Source organism: Lemur catta, chromosome 2 (genome assembly GCF_020740605.2).
Source record: "Lemur catta isolate mLemCat1 chromosome 2, mLemCat1.pri, whole genome shotgun sequence".
NCBI classification, from domain to species: domain Eukaryota; kingdom Metazoa; phylum Chordata; class Mammalia; order Primates; family Lemuridae; genus Lemur; species Lemur catta.
The window spans coordinates 139,843,049-139,862,648 of NC_059129.1; the positions used below are offsets into that span (position 1 = coordinate 139,843,049).

A 19,600-nucleotide genomic window follows, 5' to 3' on the forward strand; every position below is an offset into this window, starting at 1 on the left:
TCTTTCCCCGCCTGCTGACTGCACCCCAAAGGCTGGGCAGGGAGGGGAGAGGGGCAGCAGATGTTTCCCACTGTTGAACCCTTTGTCCTGAGATCTACGGGTGGGGTGGTGGGCTGCTTTGCTGTTGCTCAGAGCACATCTTATGGCCCAGCCAAGTTACACCTGAGTCAGGCTTTACGTTGAAAGACAGCCCTGAGATGGAGTCTCAGAGGTGGTAGCAGTTGTTCTTCCTTCTCTTATTTCTTTGTGATCTTACTTAACATCAGCAAAAATCCCAAATACACTTATTGCTTGGTTCCAGAGAATCTGCAATTTGATTGAATGAAACCTAACATTTCTCAAGCCTCTGCATATAATATTGAACCTAATAAATCTTTGCAGAGTAGACCTTATTCAGGGCAAATATCTTTCTCTGGAATCTGGACAAGCTAGTTATTGAAGTTCATTAAAAGTCACAGCAGAAAAAAAAAATGCCTGTGCCAACGACGTGGATGAGCAGCCGTTTGGGTCTCAGTGGCTTGAGTAGGCACCGACCCTCACACTGTCAACCCAGCCCTTTGGAACGTACCAGGGAAGAGTTGGACATACACAGTTTCAAGTTAGATTCCTTAGTCCATCAAAATAGGTATGTCCTTCAGAATAGCATTGACTTTTCTAATAATTTTTACATGTTTGTATTTAAGCTTCATTCAAGATTTCCCAGAGTCCTGACATACTGAGCAGCATGGCCTTCCCTGGCCATGAATTCGATGTGCCGTGTAATTACCATTGCAAAGATAGTTCTCTTCCTTTTTGGAACTTTCTGCCATCAGTTTGGTTATGATTCAAAAAATATAATTAAGCCTATAATAAAAACTAGATGAGTCATCTCTGGCTCCATAACAAAATGCTGTAGACTAGCTGGCTTCGACGACTGACATTTATTTTATCACAGTTCTGAAGTCTGAGGTCAGGCGGCCAGGAGTTAAGGGTCCGGCGGGGGCCTTTTCCTGACTTCTAGACAGCTGCCTCCTTGCTGTGTCCTGACACGGGCATGGGTTAGGAAGCGGGCTCGCTGATGTCACTTCCTACAAGGGCACTAGTCCTCTCGTTCCTACAGAGGGATCCACCCTCGGTACCCCAACCCCAGTTCCCTCCCAAAGGCCCCACCTCCAGATAGTATCACACTGGAGCAAGGGCTTCAACATGGGCATTTGGGGGACAAAATTCAGTCCATAGTAAACACCTCGGAGGCACAAGGCTTTGTATTAATGTTTAGCTCCATTTTATTCTTTCTGTCCCTGTCTGACTGGGTATCGATTTCCTCGCACACTGCCCTGGATTTTCCTCATGCCCCATGGCCCCGCCGAGGAGGGCAGCCTTGCTGGGCGCACCCCTGCCTCCCCCCCAACCCCCCTCCACCATCCCTCCTGCTGCACTGGGCGCCTCCCTCTTTCCTCTTCGCTCACCCACGGCTGTGACCTCTCCCCCTCTGCCCCTTTCTCCTCAGCCTACAGATAGGTCCCGATCTTCCTAACCCCAGAAAATTAAAAGCAACATCTTTTGAAGGCTTCCTCGTCAAGTTGCTCTTCCATCTCCATCTTTGTGGGCAGGATTCCTGGAGGCCTGGTGTCTACCCTGGCTCTTCTTGCCCTCCCTGCTGGGCACTTTTGAGCCTCTGAAACTCCCCAAGGATGCCCTGATGGACAAGCCATGTGGCTGCCGGTCAGCCTTGCCCTCCATCATGCGCTGTCCCATTTGGCGTGGTGACGTCCATTGTCTTCTCTAAAAGATGATTTTATTGTTTTGCTTTATAATGAGACCTATGCCTACTACTACTGAAAATGTAGAAAGCACAGAGGAGGAGGAGGAGGAGGAGGAGGAGGAGGAGAGGAAGTGTGTACGTCAGCCCAGCGAGACACTTGGAGTACACACACACACACACTTAACAGAAGTGACACGTTACCACATACCACGCCATTGCTTTTGGAAAAAACCTGACTTTATGTTTTAATTCTTTCCATGCCAACACAGATATGTTGTCATTTTTAACAGCTGCTTTTAGGGCTGTTAATCCCGCTACCACGTTGCCCTCCCCTGAGGCCGCCGGCGGTGCCGTCACCACGGTCCAGCGCTCGCCGATGCTCCGCGGTAACCTCTCTCCCCTCCGTGTTTTTATCGTGGTGAAACAACATGCAATTCGCCATCTCGGCCATTGTGAAGTGTGCAGTCCGATGGCGTCACACTCGTGACATGCAGCCATCTCCACCATCCGTCTCCAGAACCGTTCCCACCTTATACAACTAAACTTTATACTTTTAGTGTTAATATTGGCCAATTTAATGGGTAATATTTTAAATTTTGCTATTCCTTTAATTTCAGCTGAGCTTTTCTTCATACCTTTTTCTCTTTTTGGAACACCCTTCCTTCTCGAAATCCTCCCTTCGGAGCTGCTGGCTCGCCCAGCCCTTGGTCTCCTTCACTGCGGCTTTGGCGCGGGTCTCTCTGCCCACGTTTAGTGTCCCCCTGGACACCCCACACACCCCTGCTCCCTCCAGATCTCACCCCGTCTCTGCGTCCTGGCCTCTCGAGTCTCTGCAGGCCTAGGGACATGCTTCCTTCTCAGCCATCGTGACGGCTGCTCTGGTTGGGGGGCCCCACCTCTTGGGTGTCCCCTGCCAGCCTTCAGCGCCCCTCAGGTCACAGCCCTGCTGAAGATTGCCCTGGATGCTCCCAGCCTGAATAAACTCTCCCTCCCCTCTTCCCCGTGGACTTGGCTGGTGCCTCCGTATTGATGGTGTGTTTCTCTTCTACCTGGGGAGTCCCTGGAGAGCAGACATTGCCCCTCTCCCTCCCCCTCCCTCCTCCCTCCCCCACCCCGCCCCAGGACTCAGTGGGGGATTCAGTATAGTGCTGCTTAGCAAGCGCCTGTGGAGCTGAGTGGGCATTGTGGAGGTTGAGAGCATGGGTGATATTAGTACTCAGCTAACGCTTCTGCAATGTATACAGCTACGCTTTCTGATACGGTAGTCACTGTAACGTATAACTGTATATATTACAGAAGTGTCCACTGTTAGCAAAGTATTTTTATAAAATGTAGAAACGTATTTTGATTTTTCCCTTTCGATGAGCATGTTAGAGCTAAAACTCCGCTTATCAGGCTGCTACTATATGTCACTTGATTAAACACCAGGATCATTATTAAGGCTAAAATCTGGACTTTGTTAAAACTTTTACTCATCCCTAAGTAACCCACCCATCACTGTTCGTGACAAAACTAGCTGGTGTCTGCCCCTGGGCCCCGAGGGGGCGGGTGCCTTTATCCAGACAGAAGTGCGTCCTGCTCAGCAACCAGGAGCTGGCATAGTATCAAGTGGAGGGTGTGGGCTGTGTGTGCTGAACAAAACCAAGCTGGGATGCAGACTATGATATTAATTTTGTTTTTCCTTCTCCAGAAGGTCACTGCAGCAGACGTTCTGAAGCCTCTCAAGCAAGAGGACCCCAGATATGCTACTCTCCCTGTCGTGAAGCGAGGGCATCTCTCCGCCAGTCCCACACCCGGCGGGTCGTTCTCTGGAGGCTCAAGACACGTGAGTCTCATCCCGGTGCGCTCGGTGCGTGGAGCAGTGTTGTCACGATGCAGGTAGACGGAGGAATGAGCTGTTGTCTTGAGATAAACTGAAACGTGTCAACAGAGCTTGGAAGTGATGTTTTATTTAGATCTGGAGCTGGAAAAACACTTGCTGTGCTTTGAGGGTGGTCTTTCTTTTTTACAACATCTTGTGAACATTTTCATACATAGAGGAATTAATAAAATAATCTTTTGATTTTTTGGTGTTTTTAATTTTGATAAAGTCTAATTTAAAAAACTTTTCTTTCATGATTATTTCTGTGTCTTGTCCATCTACAAGCTGTGCAGATGTTCTCCTGTGTTTTCATCGAGAAGCTTTTAAAAGTTTAGCTTTTATGTCTAGGTCTGTGCTGCAGCTAATTATTATATTATCATCATTTGTGATTGGTGTAAGGTGGAGATAGAGGCTCATTTTTTGCTATATGGATATTTAGTTAATTTGGTACTATTTGTTTGAGAAAGGCTATCATTTCCCCCAGTGATTTTGGTGTCTTTGTTGCAACCAAGTGGCTGTGTAAGTGTGGGTCTTTGCCCAGCTCTCTGTTCCGTTCCACCTGTGTCTTTGTGCTCATGCCAAGACCCTGCCATCTTGAGTACTGTAGCTTTGCAGTAAGTCCTGAAGTTGGATGGTGTAAGTCCTCTAACTTGGTTCTTCTTTTCCAAGATTGCTTTGTGATGTTTAAAATGTATTCTCTGTGTATAGGCAGGCATTTTCATTCATTCATTTATTTAAAAATGTGAATTGAATGCTTACTTTATGCCTAGAATTGTGACACGTGGTATAGTAGCTGGAGCCCTGGATGAGGGGTCTTGAGGCCTCAATTAATAGTTGTTTTATCCATTTGTGCCGCGATAACCGAATGCCACGGGCTGGGTACTTTATAAACAATAGAATGTTTCTCTTGGTTCTGGAGGCCGTGAAGTCCAAGATCAAGGCGCCGGCAAGATTGGTGTCTGGCAAAGACCCGTCCCTCCTAGGTGGCTGCCCCTAAGGGTCCTCGCTTGGTGGGAGGGCTGGGAGGGCGAGAGGGCCAAATGCTGTGCCAGGCCTCCCTCATACAGGTCTTCATTCCATTCACTAGGGCTTCGTTCTCATGACTTAATCACCTCCTAAAGGCCCCACATTGACAATTACGTTTCAACACATGAGTTTTGGAGGGGACATAAACATTCAAACCATAGCAACAGTCATGGTTCTTTTACTTAGTATGTGATTTTAGACAATCGCGAAAACTGTAGACTGCAGAGTCCTCACCAGGGAAATGGGCATCAAGGTTCTTTTTATTTTACCAGATTGCCTTGAGAATTGATAAGTGCATGAGTTCCATGGTGCACTACAGTGTAAGGACCCAGCCTGTGGGGTACAGTGTGTACTGTTTGGCTAAGGGGTGGGGTTCACCAAAAGCCCAGACTTCACCACTACACAAAATATCAATGTAACATAACTGCACTTGTACCCCCTAAATCTATTTAAAAAAAAAACAAAAAAAAACCCGGTCTCTAGAAGCTGACTTTTTTGGTTCACATTCCAGCTCCTCCAATGGCAAGGACTGTGATTCAGAGCAGGTCCTTTAACCAGTCCACGCCTTGGGCTGGTTGTGTTTTTATGTAAAATGGTGTTTGACGTTACGGTCTTGCACTTCTCCATGTGCGAGAACGTCTGGTCTCGGGAGCACTGACGTCACCTGGCAGCTTGTCAGGACGACGAATTTCAGGCCTGCCACAGGCCCACGGAGCGCCGTGTGTCCCTGAACAAAGCCAGTAGTTTTCATGCACAGTCAGGTCTGAGAATCACTAGTTGGGCCCTGGCAGTTTCAAGCCTTGAGTAAAGTGAGTAACTTGTCACGGATTCTTGAGCAGTTTAGGGCTTTGCTGCCCAACGCAGGGGCCGTCAGTCCCAAGTGGCTACCGAGCACTCAAAGCACGGCTAGTCTGAATCGAGGTATTCCGTGAGTGTAAAGTCCACCCTGGATTTTGAAGACTTTAGTATGAAAAGGTGAAATATCTCATTAATGATTTTTACTTTGATACATATTGACATAGCATTTTGGATATATTGGATTATTAAAATATACTATTAAAATTAATTTCACTTATTCCTTTTTTTTTTTTAATGTGGCTACTGGAGAATTTTGAATCACGTATTTGGCTGACATTGCATTTCTGTTGGACAGCGTCGGTCTGGATACTACTGTTGTGCATTAAGTAGTGCCTGGAGTACAAGCTCTTCTCCCGGGGTTCTCTGGAACAGCGTCCAAGATGTGCATGTGCCTCAGTGCACTTTCCTGGGGAGAAGGTTCATGTTTTCTTTCAGTTCCCAAATGGGCCCGTGGACCCACACGGCTCTCGGGCACAAATGCCATTCACACACGTCCCCTCGTCCCCTTGTGGAACCCTCGCGGCTCCCTGCTGAGTGCAGCCCCTGCCCCGGCTCACACAGCAGAGCCGGGACCCACATCTCTGACTGCTGAGGCCCCATCTTAGTCCGTCTGGGCTGCTATAACAAACTGCCATAGCCGGGGTGGCTTATAAACCGCAGAAACTTACTTCTCATAGTTCTGGAGGCTGGAAGTCCAAGATCAAGGTGCTGGCAGAATCGAAGTCTGGTGAGGGCCCATTTCCTAGTCCAAGATGGTGCCTTTTCTCTGTGTTCTCACGGGTAGAAGGGACAAGGGAGCTGCCTTGGGCCTCTTTTAAGAAGTCAGTAACCACATTCAGGAGGCTCCACCCTCATGATCTAACAAAGGCCCCACCTCCTAATATCACTGCCTTGGAGGTGACGGTTTCGACACATGAATTTGGGTCATACGTATTCAGACCCTAGCGAGCCCTGACCCTCTGCTTCCTGGATGCCCTCCTCATTTGAGGAACCGGAGCGGTGAGCTTTGCAGCCTGCAGTGGCCCTGCCAGGCTGTTTCAGAGAGCTTGCGCCTCAGCACGGCTTAGCACCTTCCCTCATGACAAGGTGGCGTTTATGGGTGAGAACAGTTCAGACAGAGGGACAGCCTGAGCCAACACTTCCCTGAGGGTGAGGCATGCAAGGTTGGCTCCAGAATCTCCTCTCCAAGGGTTGAACCCTGAGATGGGTATGACACAGCACAAAGAGTGGCCCCTGGGAGGCTTTTCCAAGGCCCGCCTGAAGGTTTGCCCCCACCCCGGGTGATGGGAGCGCACCAAGGAGTCCAGCCAGTCTGAGCCAGTGTTGGGGTCAGTCAAGGCTGACACGGAGCTGAGGCTGCACCTTCCTAGAGAGCCGATGGGGCAGTTTTCCCTGACCTGCCCAGAGTCCCACTAGATTGGACTCTAAGCTACTTCAGGGGCCAGGATCATGTCTTTGTGGTTTCAGAAACCGACACGTAGCCACGTACATGGGCTAGGATCCGCCCCTGATGGTTCGGGGGTCCTGAGGGACCTGCCCCCACCCTCCCCCTTGCTCACTTCACTCAACCACGAGCAGCTCACTGGTCCTCGAGGCCCAGACACATCCTGATCCCCGGCGTTTCTGCATTGGTCCCTCTCAGGACATCGCCAACTCACATGCTCCCCCCTCCCTTCAAGTCTTTGCTCCAAGCTGCCCCTCAGGGAAGCACCCCCATCCCATTCTTCCTTCCATGCTCTGTGTTTATCCGTTGTTCTCATCGCCTTCCTGATGCTTGGAATTGGCTTATCTGTTGGGTATTTTCTATCCCTCCTCCCCACTAGACTGTGATTCCCAAGTGCCCTGAGCTGTGCCTGACAGTTAAATGGTCTTGATACATATTTGTTCAGTGATTGGGTTGATCCTATTCGGAGCTGTGGTTTACTGAAAGCCTGTTGTGGGCGCCTCACATCTCAGTCATTCTCACCACGATCTTTCATGGAAGATATTATCCCATCTCACAAATGAGGAACCTGAGATTAAGTGACTTGCCAAGGTCCCGGGGACTAGAGAACGCTGATCCAACCTGGGGCCCTGGGAGCCAATACCCGGGCTTTTTGTACTATCCTGCAGGGTTGATTGAACTCTTACATTGAGAGGGTTTCCTGCCCCATGCCACGCAGTCTAGTGTCACTTGCTTGGGGTTGATGCACACCTAGTAAACCTTGAGGAGTTAGGGGCCGGGACTGGGTCAGGGCGAGGCGGGAGGAGTGAGTCTATCTTAGTTTCCTTGCTTCTTAGGGTGGTTCCTCTAAGTCATAGTGCAAAGGCAGTGAGGCTCTCTGTTCACATCCATTTTTCTACAGTTTTCTCTGATTTGTGCCCTTAAAATCTGTGGTCATGAGATTGAATCATTATGCATTTAATTTAGACCAAAGCAGTGTGTGCTTGAGGAAATTAAACTCCCACCAAACAAATAACTGATTGTTGCTTCTTGCCCAAAGATGTTGCCTACCCTTCTGAGAGTTGTTTACATTCTCTGAGAAAAGAGGAACTGGGCCTAGAATAACCTTATTAAATGTTCACTTATTACAAAAATATTAATACAAACAGACAATAAACAGGGAGAATCACTCAACCTCCCAAGAATTCAAATCAGTGCAGAATTAAAGCAAGCTGCTATTTTGGGACCACTTTAGTAAATTTAAAAAATAATATAGCTCAGTGTTGGCAAAGACATGGCGCGGCAGGCATTCTTACCAACTGCTGGGGTGAACAGAAAGTGTTTACCTTTTCTGGAGGGCAATTAGCAATATATATCAAAAAGCCTTTATGAAATATTAATATATGTTCTCTGTAATCCAGTAATTTCAGTTGCAGGAAATATTCTTTAAAAATTATCATGAATGTTGCCCAAAATGTGCATAAATAGATGTTCAGGGTAGCATTATTTATAATTGTTTTAATTTTGAAAAATTGGCCACAATCAAAATGTCAAGAGAAAATAAGTTGTGGAGTTGCAGAGAATATGTACACAGCATGATTCTAATTGTATAAAATCCAAAATCAGGCAAAACTAACCAGTATATTGTTTGGGGGAGATATACATACATAATAAAACTTGGCTGGGTGAGGTGGCTCATGCCTGTAGCCCCAGCGCTTTGGGAGGCTGAGCGGGAAGGATCGCTTAAGCCTGAAGTTGGAGGTTGCAGTGAGCTATGATCACACCGCTGTGCTCCAGCCTGGGAGACAGAGTGAGGCCCCCATCTCTAAAATAAATAATAATAAAGCCATCAAAAGCAAGGATGATTAGCAGATAATTTTGAAACAGCAGTTATGCAGGGATAGAAATGAGAGTGAAGTTATTTTTCTTTCACTGAGGGGTGGCCACATGAATGTTAATGTCATAAATATTTTTTATACCTTTGTATTATATGTACTCTTTTATATATTACACATTTCACAGCAAAAAAGACGAGGAGGAAGAAGGGAAAAACAAAGGAAATGATTTTCTCAGCTTACAAAGGGCAGGACATTTTGTGGCATTTTCAAAAGGTGAAGAAACGCTTTGCTTACCACGCACAGGCGCGGTTCTAAGTTTTTTTACATGCGTGAACTAGCTGAGCCTCATCGTGACTCTATGAAATAGATTCCCCTTTTACAGACGGGGAAACAGGCTGCAGAGGGTAAGAAACTTGCTCCAGACCACACAGCCGCTCAGTGTCGGGCCGGGGCTGAAACCTGCCTGGTGCCACGGCCCACCCCTTTGACCACTTTGCTGTCATGTTCTCAGAGTGTTCTAGAGGATCAGGAGTTATTGTTCTTCAAAATAGCTGTGGTTTCATCTGACTCCCAGTTTTCTGCCCTTGTCCAATAAAGGGCCTGGGTCTTTGCTTGCAGGGGCTGTAGATACATCTGTGACCTTCAGAGGAAGTCACTGGCATGAAGGTGCCCTGCCTACCCGGGTGGTTCTCCTTTGCTTTTGCTCAGACCAACTTTTCTTTTAAGCCCAAACATCGCCGATGGCTTTAATAAAAGTCCAGCCGGGTTCCTAGTTGCTCTTCTATTTTGGTTTAGAGTTCGAATCTGCTCAAAGGCTCTGTTCTGGCTCTGGGGAGAGTGGAGGCAGGATCCCTGCCCTAAGGCATCTTGGAGGGACAGAGGTGAGGGGAGGACAGGACGGGCTCTGCTCGGCTTTAAGCATCTGAGGGTGGATCCTGCCCGCTCCCTGCTGAGCAGACACAGCAGTTACTACTCAGAGACAACACCGTAAATTATGGCCCAATGAATTAGGAGCCCAGGTCCACTTCCAGCTCTACTGATTTGCGGTGCAGTTTTGGGTGTGTCTCAACCTCCCTTGACCTTTGCTCATCTACTTAAAATGAAGGATGAGTAAGTGCAGTGCTTCCCGGTGCTTTGTAACTCTGGGTGCCAACCTGGATGCGCGCGGCTGTGCACCTTCACACCTGCACCCGCACAGCCGTGCCCCTGGGGGCAAGGCACCCAACAGGGCAGCCGGATCCCAGCGTGCTCACACGCACATCCCAGGTGTGAGGTCGCTCTGTCGCGTCACCAGCTCCCGGTGCAGCCCGCACTGCCCAGCAGTCCTGACGTGCCTGGTGAACTCAGTTCTCTGCTCCCACACAACCATTTCACACCTCCTCCAGTCTTCTCAAGCCCACTCTTCCTCCTCACTCTCAGCAAACTGATCTCCCTCCCTGCTGTACGTACCAAGAGAGAAAAGAAGAGGCAAGAAAAGAATCAGGTTGGAATTTTCTAATCCTCTTGATGCCAAAATTAATCTACCTGCACTTGCACCCAACCGACTCTCCTTCCCCACCCCAATGGAAGATGCCGATTTCCCATTGACACTTTGGATGCCCCCAGCCCCTGTGTCTCTGTACCTTGTTCTATTATGTATTCCTGGTCTCTCTCGTATACTCAGCCTCTACTCACCTGGATCCTTCCCACCGGCCTTAAACACATTCAAGTCTCTTTTAATAAAACAAAACAAATTGAAACAAAACACTCTACTCTTCATTCCCCTCCAGCTACCATTTTTCTCTCTTTCTCAAGCTAACCTTGTCAGGGTCCTCTGCACTTGGCATTCCCGTGTTTCGTACTCCCACTCACGTGTTAACCAACCCAGTCTGGCTTTTCCCCCCTTAGCCCCCCCAAAGGAAGCTTCCTCTACTTGCTGCCTTTCTGTACACATGTATTTCAGCTGCGTCTCCTCTAAATAGCAAATAGTCAGATATTTCTAAATTCAGTCATAGCATGTGGTCTGTTCTGTTGTAATTGCTAATATATTTTGGTTTAAATCTACTATCTCATCTACTTGTTTTCTATTTTTTCTGTTATCTATTTGTGGTCTGTCTTTTCCTCCTGCTCTGTGTTACTCTCTCCACCCCACTCCTTTTCATGACTCTTTTTGGATTAATCAAGTCTTCTGGCTTCTACCATTTCTCTTGGGAAATCAACTGGCTAAATCTTATTGTTTCCTTGATCAAAGGCAATAGATCCTTTTTTTTCTGCCTTTAAGAATTTGTCAGGCCAGGCACGGTGGCTCACGCCTGTAATCCTAGCACTCTGGGAGGCCGAGGCGGGTGGATCGCTCGAGGTCAGGAGTTCGAGACCAGCCTGAGCAAGAGTGAGACCCCGTCTCTACCAAAAATAGAAAGAAATGATTTGGACAGCTAAAAATCTATATAGAAAAAATTAGCTGGGCGTGGTGGTGCATGCCTGTAGTCCCAGCTACTCAGGAGGCTGAGGCAGTAGGATCGCTGAAGCCCAGGAGTTTGAGGTTGCTGTGAGCTAGGCTGATGCCACGGCACTCACTCTAGCCCGGGCAACAAAGCGAGACTCTGTCTAAAAAAAAAAAAAAAAAAAGAATTTGTCTTTGATTTTTCAGCAATTTTATTATGATGTCCCTGTGTGTAGTTTTATTTTTTAAAAATATTTTTCCTCTTTAATTTGTGGTTTATCACCTCTTTATTAGTCTTGAAAAATTCTTAGCCATTATCTCTTCAAATATACCTTCTGCCCCATTTTTTCTCTATGTGACACTGCAAACTTACATTATAATTCTCTTACACTCTTTACTTTCTATTCATCTTTTTCTCTGTGCTCCACTCTAGATGCTTTCTATTGACTCATTTTCCAGTTTACCAATCCTCTCTTCAGCTGTGTCTGATCTTATGTTAAATTAATTTGTAGAGTTCTTAATTTCAGTTACCTTAATTTTTAGGCCTTAATTTATATTTGATTCTTTACTATAGATTCTAGTTCTCTGGAGAAATTCTTCTTCTTGTTGTATATTTTCTTGACCATACTAATCACAATTATTTTATAGTTCATGTCTTGTAATGCCATTATTTGGGTCATCTGTGGGTCTGTTAGTATTGTGGGTTTTTTTCCCCTCTGTTTTTGGTCACTTATTCCTCGATTGTACGAATTTAGGATGACCAATAATCCTGGTTCACCCAGGACTCTCCTGGTTTTAGCATTTCAAGTCCTGCATCCAGGGAAATTCCTTAGTCCTGAGAAAACTGCAACAGTTGGTTACTTTTAATCCTGGTACACATGGCAGTTTTTTATTGAATGCTAGACATGATATATGAAAAACTTGAGACTCAAAAAGATATGTTATCTTCCTTCATAGAGAATTTACTTTTGCTTTCAACAGACAATGGGAGTTGAGTCAAATAGTCTTTGTCCAGTCTGGGGTTGAGCTAATTGAAAGTTGGGTTTTGGTTTTCGAGAACTGGTCCATTTCCAGTTGACTCTTCTTCCTAGTAAGAAAGCCTTTGAGGGGTCCCAACTGAAAGTCTAGATATTTACCAAGCCCCTTCTCCGTGGTAGGCCCGAACTCCAGTTTCTTTCTCTAGTATGTTGAAACTTCCGAAAGCATTCTTAAGCTTCTCAGCCTCTCGGCCACAGCTTCGAATTCAACAGACACCTTGAGGGAAAAGCAGCAACTCGTGTCTCTCTCACTTCGGTGTATTTCTCTTTCCTCAGGAACTTAGCTCAAGTTCTACAAGGCTTCGTAGCCTTGAATGCTAAGTTTTGTCTCCCAACTGTGTCAGACTGTTAAGCACTTTGCTCAGCTTCAGAGCCTCTTAGATGTTTCATTTAAATTGACTTCTTGGCCTTCCAGCCCTGCGCTGCTTACTCTGGACAAATGCCTCACGGGGCAAAGTAGCTCAGGATGTCAGGCTCAGTCAATGTGCTTCTCTTGTCTGTAGCATCTTGGATACTTATGTCCTTGCCATCTTAGTTGCTATACAGTGTCTTAAAACAATTCGTTTGGTGGTTTGATTCAACTTTCTAATTGTTCTTAGCAGCAAAGTTGGTGTAATACACTTTAGTCTGGCATAGCCTGAAGGAAAGTCCCATGACGAGAATGCCATTTTAGTTCTCAGAATTTTCTGGCACCTCCGTTTCTAGCACCACCTGGTTCTTCTCCCAGGCAGCTCACACCTCTTGCCAAGCTCTGCTACCCATTCTCTCCCGTCTTCAGTTTTGACACCTCACTCATTCACGCTGTCTTACCATTCTGTGCCTTTTCCAGTGTGTAAAATTTTAAATTGTTTTACATTTTAACAGTTGAGTGGTGTTGGCAGATGACGTTTTTCAGAGCCAGTGACTGGGTGTGGCAAAGCTGGTTGTGTTCTTGGCATTAGCTAATTCAGGTTTCAGTCCCTCTGGTAAGTTGTTCGTAATGGTTTTATTTTTCTCTCTCTCTGGTGCTTCCTCTCTCTGCCCCCAGGCTTTCTTAGCTTCTATTCAGGGTGTTTGTAATGTGGAGCAGCTGGTTGGAAATTAGAAGTAGAAATCAGTGAGGTTTCTCTGTGCCTATCACGTCAGCACTGAGACTGGCTGCGCGCAAACAGTGGCAGAGATTGAAGCACATTCAGAGTGGTAAGGTGGTTTATTGTGTCTCTTAGGCACAGGCATTCTGTGTTTCTTACCTGCATCATGTAAGCTTGGAATGCCCTTGCCTGTGACGGTAGTTTTGTTTTTTATTTTAGGTACCCAGAAAAATGTAACACAATGTATCGTGACCTTTGCACACTTCACACACCTTGTGCCATTTATTTCTCACCATAACCCTGTGGGATCGGTACAGTTTTTTTCCAGTTAGACCTTGGCACAGCTAGTGAGTAGCAGAACTGGCATTTGAATCCAGATCTGTCTGATTCCTTAGCTCACACAGCACTACCGTCTGCACAGCTATCCTGCCACAGACATTGTCTGCTCTCGTGAGAATTATCTTGCAGAACTGGTAAGGAGATAGCCATTTCACCCCAAGGGGTGTGGTGTTAAAGAATGAGATTGTGTAACCTTTACTGCCAGGCAAAGACCACATCTAGTCAAGACAGATCTTCTGAGGATTCCCTGTCTCCTTGGGATGGGACACGTGGCAACTGACTCTGGCAAAGTACAAGCTGGTGCATTATTAACTAAACATGAGGCAGGAGAGTGCTCTGTGAGCTTTGATTTATTTGGTATCTTGAAACCAGAACTGCAAAAAAAAAAAAATGAATTAACTTTGAAGTAATTTATTATATCTGTCCTTCTTGATTTTAGGGAAGTTTAATTAGCATTAACAGCACCTGTACAGAGATGGGCAATTTTGACAACGCTAATGTCACTGGAGAAATCGAATTTGCCATTGGTTATTGCTTTAAAACGCATTCTTTAGAAATATGCATCAAGGCCTGTAAAAACCTTGCCTATGGAGAAGAAAAGAAGAAAAAGTGCAATCCGTAAGTTTTTTTTTTATGTTTGACATATCCTAAAATTTAAATGAAAAAGCAAAAGTCCAAGAATAACCAAGACAATTATAAAAATGAACAAAAGGTAAAAGACTTCAGTAAGTATTACAAAGCTGTAGTAATTCAAATAAAGTGTTCTTGATGCAAAGATCAAGTAGGTCAACAGAGCAGAATCAAAGTCCAGGTGCAAACCTTAGCATATATGAAACCTCATATGACCAAGGAGTGTCTTTGTTTGTTCTGAGAAGCCCAAGATCAAGGTGCTGGCAGCTGTGGTGTCTGGCAGGGGCCCTCTTTCTGGCTCACAGATGTCTGTCTTCTTGTGTCCTCACATGGTGGAAGGGACAAGGCAGCTCTCTGGGCCCCCTTTAGGAGGGCACTGATCTTGTTCACGAGGGCTCCACCCTCGTACAGAATCACCTCTCCTAGTACCATCCCTTGTGGGTTGGGCGTCAACATGTGATGGGGGGCGGAACATAAACATTCAGTCTATTACAAATCAATGGGGAAAAGATGGACTTTCATAAATGATGTTGGGAAATTTGAGTTTTCATACAGGAAAAACAAAATCTTGCCCCACACAATCCATAAACAGATTAAAAGTTTTTCCAACTGATAGATATGAAGTGGTTTATCACCATTATTTTAGTTGCATTTCCCTGATTACTAACAAAGATGAGCAACTTTTTCTGTATGCATGGGCCACTTAAGTTTCCCCTTCTGTGAACTTTCTGTTCATATCATTTGCCTGTTTTGGTATTGGATTGTTTATCATTTTCTTATTTATTTATAAGAGTTTTTATTTTTATGTATTTTATTTTTTAATTTTTTTTTTTTTTTTTTTTTTAGTGACAAGGTCAGTCTCTGTCACCCAGGCTGGAGTGCAGTGGTGTGATCATAGCTCACTGCAGCCTCGAACCCCTGAGCTCAAGTGATCCTCTCTCCTCAGCTGGGATTACAGGCATGAGACACTGAGAGTTTTTTGTAAAACCTATTTGGAATAGATTTTTTTAAAATCTTTATTGGTTATATGTATTGTACATATCTTCTCCCAGCCATTACTTGTTTTCTAACTTGCTTATGATGACTTTTCTTGCAGAGAATTTACTATCAAATTTATCAGGCTTTTTCTTTAAAATCTCTGCTTTTTGTGTATGGAAGAATTCCTGTACCACCCAAAGGTTATAAATACATTCTTCTCTGTTTTCCTCTAATAGAGTTTTTTCACACTTAGACCCTTTCACATTAGAACTGGAGTTGATTTTCTGCATGTGTGGTTTAGGCAGGGACCTCATTTTTGCCTTCCTTTTTCCTACATGGAAAACTTCGAGCACACTGTTTTAATTACCAGCTAGTGAGTGACCGTGGGAAAAGAACTGCAACGTCAGTTTAATCAAACTCCCTCCGCTCTGCTCTGAAACCTTCAGTAGCTCCTCTGTACCAGACAACTTGAGGACAAATTGCTGTAGCACTTTACGGTTTCCCAGGCAGAATCTCTCCTGTCTTTCCAGTCTTAACTTCTGTTGTTCCACGTGCCCCAGGAAAACTGGAATAGTCTGTGTTCAAATATCCCCTGACTTTTATATTTCAAAATTTGAGGGATGCACTTAAAGCTGTGCTTATATTTAAAAAGAAGAAAAGTTTAAAATGAGGTATTTAAACCTCCACCTTAAAATGTTAGAAAAAGAAGAACAGATTAGTCCTAAAGTAAGGATGGAAAAAGTAAAGATAAGAAAAATCAATGAAGAAAAAAACTCAATGAACCCAAAGGTGGTTCTTTGAAAAGATTAGTAAAATCGATAACTCCCTAGCTAAATTTGTCCAGGTTAAAAATGAAAGAGAGAATACACAGATACCAATAACAGGAATGAAAGAAGAGACGGCATGACGGAACTTACAGACATTAAAGAATAATAAGGGGATATTATGTAAAATTTTATGCCAATCAATTTAACAACTTAGATAAAATGGTCACATTTTTTAAAAGACACAAATAACCAAAGCTGACATGAGATGAAGTAGAAAACCCGAATAACCCTGTATCTGTTAAAGAGATTGAATTCCTAATTTGGTATTACCTAGTACAGCTGAAAATGCACGTACCCTGTCACTGATGGTCACGTGCCTAGAGAAACTCTTGTACATGTGCACTGTGAGCATAGCAGAAAACTAGGACATGAGACACATGCCCCTCGGGAGGGTAAGTGTGGTATATTCATACCCTGGAATAAATAACAGGCAGGATTAGAAATGAGTGAGCTGTAGCTACACACAACAACATAGATGGATTTCAAACATTATACTGAGTGGAAAAAAGCAAGTTACAGAAGAATGCATATGGAATGATCCCATTTATATAAAAATTCAAAAACAGGACAAACTAAGCAGTAGATTGAGGAGAATACATCAAGGTGGTGAAACCATAAAACCAAGGGAATGATGAATATAAAATTCAGTGTGGTTATTGCCTGGCTATGGGCAGGATTAGAGAGGGAAGGCATCGATAATGTTCCCTAAACTGGGAGCAGGTGCATGGGTGTGTGTTTTATTGTAACGCTTCAACCTCTCCAGGTATATTTTATATATTTTGGTTTACATGTGTGAGATCCTATAATGATCAACAGCTTAAGAGTAAATGAACAGTGAGGAATGGGAGGCAGAGAGTTTTGAGTATTTTTTCCAGAAGCCTAACTGAAAAGGAGGAAGAGGCCTAAGACCGAGGCCACGGGAGGGACACAGGTAGAGGGAGGGTCATTGTTATTTTGTACTTGGGGGAGCTGAGCCTGTTTCCAGCCTGTGGGGCCGGGGCACGGGCTGCTGGTGGTGGTGGTGGTGGTGGTGGTGTTACTGCCATCAAAGAGGCTGCCGGGGACCATGAAGGGCAGTCTGGGGGCCATTGTGGAGAGGTCAGCCTAGAACAGGACAGAACAGGACACGTCTTCCTCTAAGCTCGAATTTCAGGGCCAGGCAAGTGCAGACGGAGCCATCTGCCCCTCTGTCCCGCTGTGCGTGGCCTCCAGACTCGGCGGGGGGTTGGGAGGGCCCGTGGAGCCCCCTTCTTGGCAGGCAGCCGGGGTGCAGTCTTTGGGGCCCCCACACGGAAAAGCAGAGTGCGAGGCAGGTGTTTTTTTGCAGGTTGGGGGTGGTGATGGGTGGAGGTGGAAGGAGGGACTAGAGAATCTCTGGCCTTCACCAAATGGCAGGTGAGGAGGGCTGTACATTCTAGGAGTAGGGCATGAGGAAGGCTCCACACCCCCAGGAATATTCCAGAGGATTCTGTAGCCAACAGGTGGCCAAGACTGCGTGCGTTAGAAGCTGTGCACACCAGCACTGACGCTGCTCCCTGACAGTCACGCTCACTAGGCCCTTGCTGTGGACTCAGCCCGGCGGGAAGCCGCGTCCGGAAAGCGCAGACAGACGTGTGGAGTCTGCGCCTCCCGGACGCTTCCTGCGGCCCCTTCCCCTGCCGGGCGCTCACGCGGCCCTGTGTTTGGCCACCAGGTACGTAAAGACCTACCTGCTGCCTGACAGATCCTCCCAGGGAAAACGCAAGACTGGAGTGCAAAGGAACACGGTGGACCCGAGCTTTCAGGAGACCTTGAAGGTACCTGCCGCGCCGATATTCACGTGCGGGGTCCTGCCCCTCCCAGGCCGGGCGCACGGGCAGAGTCCGGCGGGTGGCTCTTTCGGACTCTGAGTGGGTCAGATGTAAGTGCAGACACCTACACTTTTCTCCCTGGCTCTGTCAATCAGGGGCAAGTTGGTAGGAAATAAATTTCAGCCCTTTGTACGGGAAAAGTGCAGAGTCTGCTGGACTTGAGAATGGCTTTTGATTAATGATTTCTGAGAAAACAGTGAAAAAGAACCCGGCTGCCCCTTTGTCTCAGGCTAACAACGGGGCACAGGGTAATTTTAAAAATTAGTTTGTCTTACTGAATTTTCTTGACTGTCAGAGCGGCATCTCGAGCAAAGTACCCTGAAAGTTAAACGACTGAGTTGCTGTCTTTGAAAAGTGCCCCTTTGGTATAATCTCTGACAAACCAAGGTTTCTTCTTATTTTATTATGAAATTTATCGTGTTGTGAAAAAAAGAATAAAGGAATTATCTAGATTTTCAGTATCTTTGATGCTAAGATAGTGATGGTTTATGGTTGAGGGCAGAGATGGGGCCCGGTGCTCTGATTTGGGGCTGGAGCCGAGGTCTGGCGTCTGGCAGGCCCCGAGCGGGGACACGACACAGTCCGGGCTGGGCAGCCAGAGACCCGACGCTCTCACGCCTGGGACAGGAGAGGGCTTTGTCTGCCTGCCTTGGCAAGGAGGGGCGTTTGTGAAGTGCCAGCCAGGGGCCATCTGGGCAGCTGGCGCAGAGCCCTGCATTCATTAAATAATAATAGCCATTGTTTCGTGTGCCCTTGCTGTGGCCAAGTGCTGTATTTGCAGCCTGAGGGACGTATTAGAAGCCCCGTCTACCCACGGGGAGGCCGAGATGCAGAGACTGCTTACAACTGCAGCTCCTTCCCAGAGCTGACGTGCAGAGGGATCCCCTGGGATTTTTTTGAAAATGCGGTTCTGATTCAGCGTGTGGGCCGGGCCTTTCCCACGAGCCCGGGCTGCGGAGCTGCTCAGACCGTCCTGCCCCCGTGCCCGCGAGAGTTTTGGAAAACTACGTGTCCCCTCACACATTTTAATTGGTATCTAAAATTATTCGTCAGAAGTTTAATTAAGGTATTTTGTACTAAGCAGAGGCTTATGACGTGAGATAAACAGGATTAACTATACTCTAGATAATTAGGTGTATAGTCTGGTCTTAAAAGTTTTACCTACCGTATTTGAAATGCATACAGAATCTCAAAGAAATCACTTAAAATTTTTATCCATGGGTTTAATCCAGTATATTGTGAATATTTTGTGATCCTGGGAAACTTCCAGATACATTTAAGAGAATCAACACCTCTAATCTATCCCGAGTTCAGAACGTCCTGACACCGCCAGCCTCGTCCTCGTGTGCCATGGGAAGATGGGGAACCGATCCCTCCTTCCCTCGTTGTAAAAGTCCTGCAGAAACCAATATTTCACGTCACCCCTTTGTTTGGCACCAGGGGGTGCTTGCCCCTGGCCCGAGTCATGGGGTGAGGTTCAGGGGGGCGGGTAGGGCCGTGAGAACTGTCTCCAGCTGGTGTTGAGGAAAGTGTGTGTGAAAGTTGGGGACCTAGACAGTGATCCTCAGCTTCTCAGGGAGCCTTTCTGGACTCCAGGGAGACTTGCACCCCATTCGAGACCACTGTCACCGGGGCCTGGGGAGGATAAAATGAGACGCGAAGTCTGGGTGACTCTGGTCATTGCCTGTCCCTGTTCT

The 19,600-nt window shown here is 46.2% G+C and overlaps 1 protein-coding gene across 10 annotated transcripts in view; it reads left to right on the top strand.

The window, feature by feature from the left end:
- SYTL3 (synaptotagmin like 3) overlaps positions 1–19,600 on the top strand; it is an 83,538-nt gene that overhangs the window by 56,256 nt on the left and 7,682 nt on the right. For 9 of the 10 annotated variants that reach the window (XM_045544651.1, XM_045544655.1, XM_045544652.1 and 6 more), the window contains 3 exons: positions 3,435–3,569; positions 14,058–14,236; positions 17,747–17,849. In XM_045544651.1, the coding sequence (XP_045400607.1) occupies positions 3,435–3,569; positions 14,058–14,236; positions 17,747–17,849 (417 nt within the window). The remainder of the gene's footprint in view (positions 1–3,434; positions 3,570–14,057; positions 14,237–17,746; positions 17,850–19,600) is intronic. The other variant, XM_045544657.1, reaches the window with a different exon arrangement.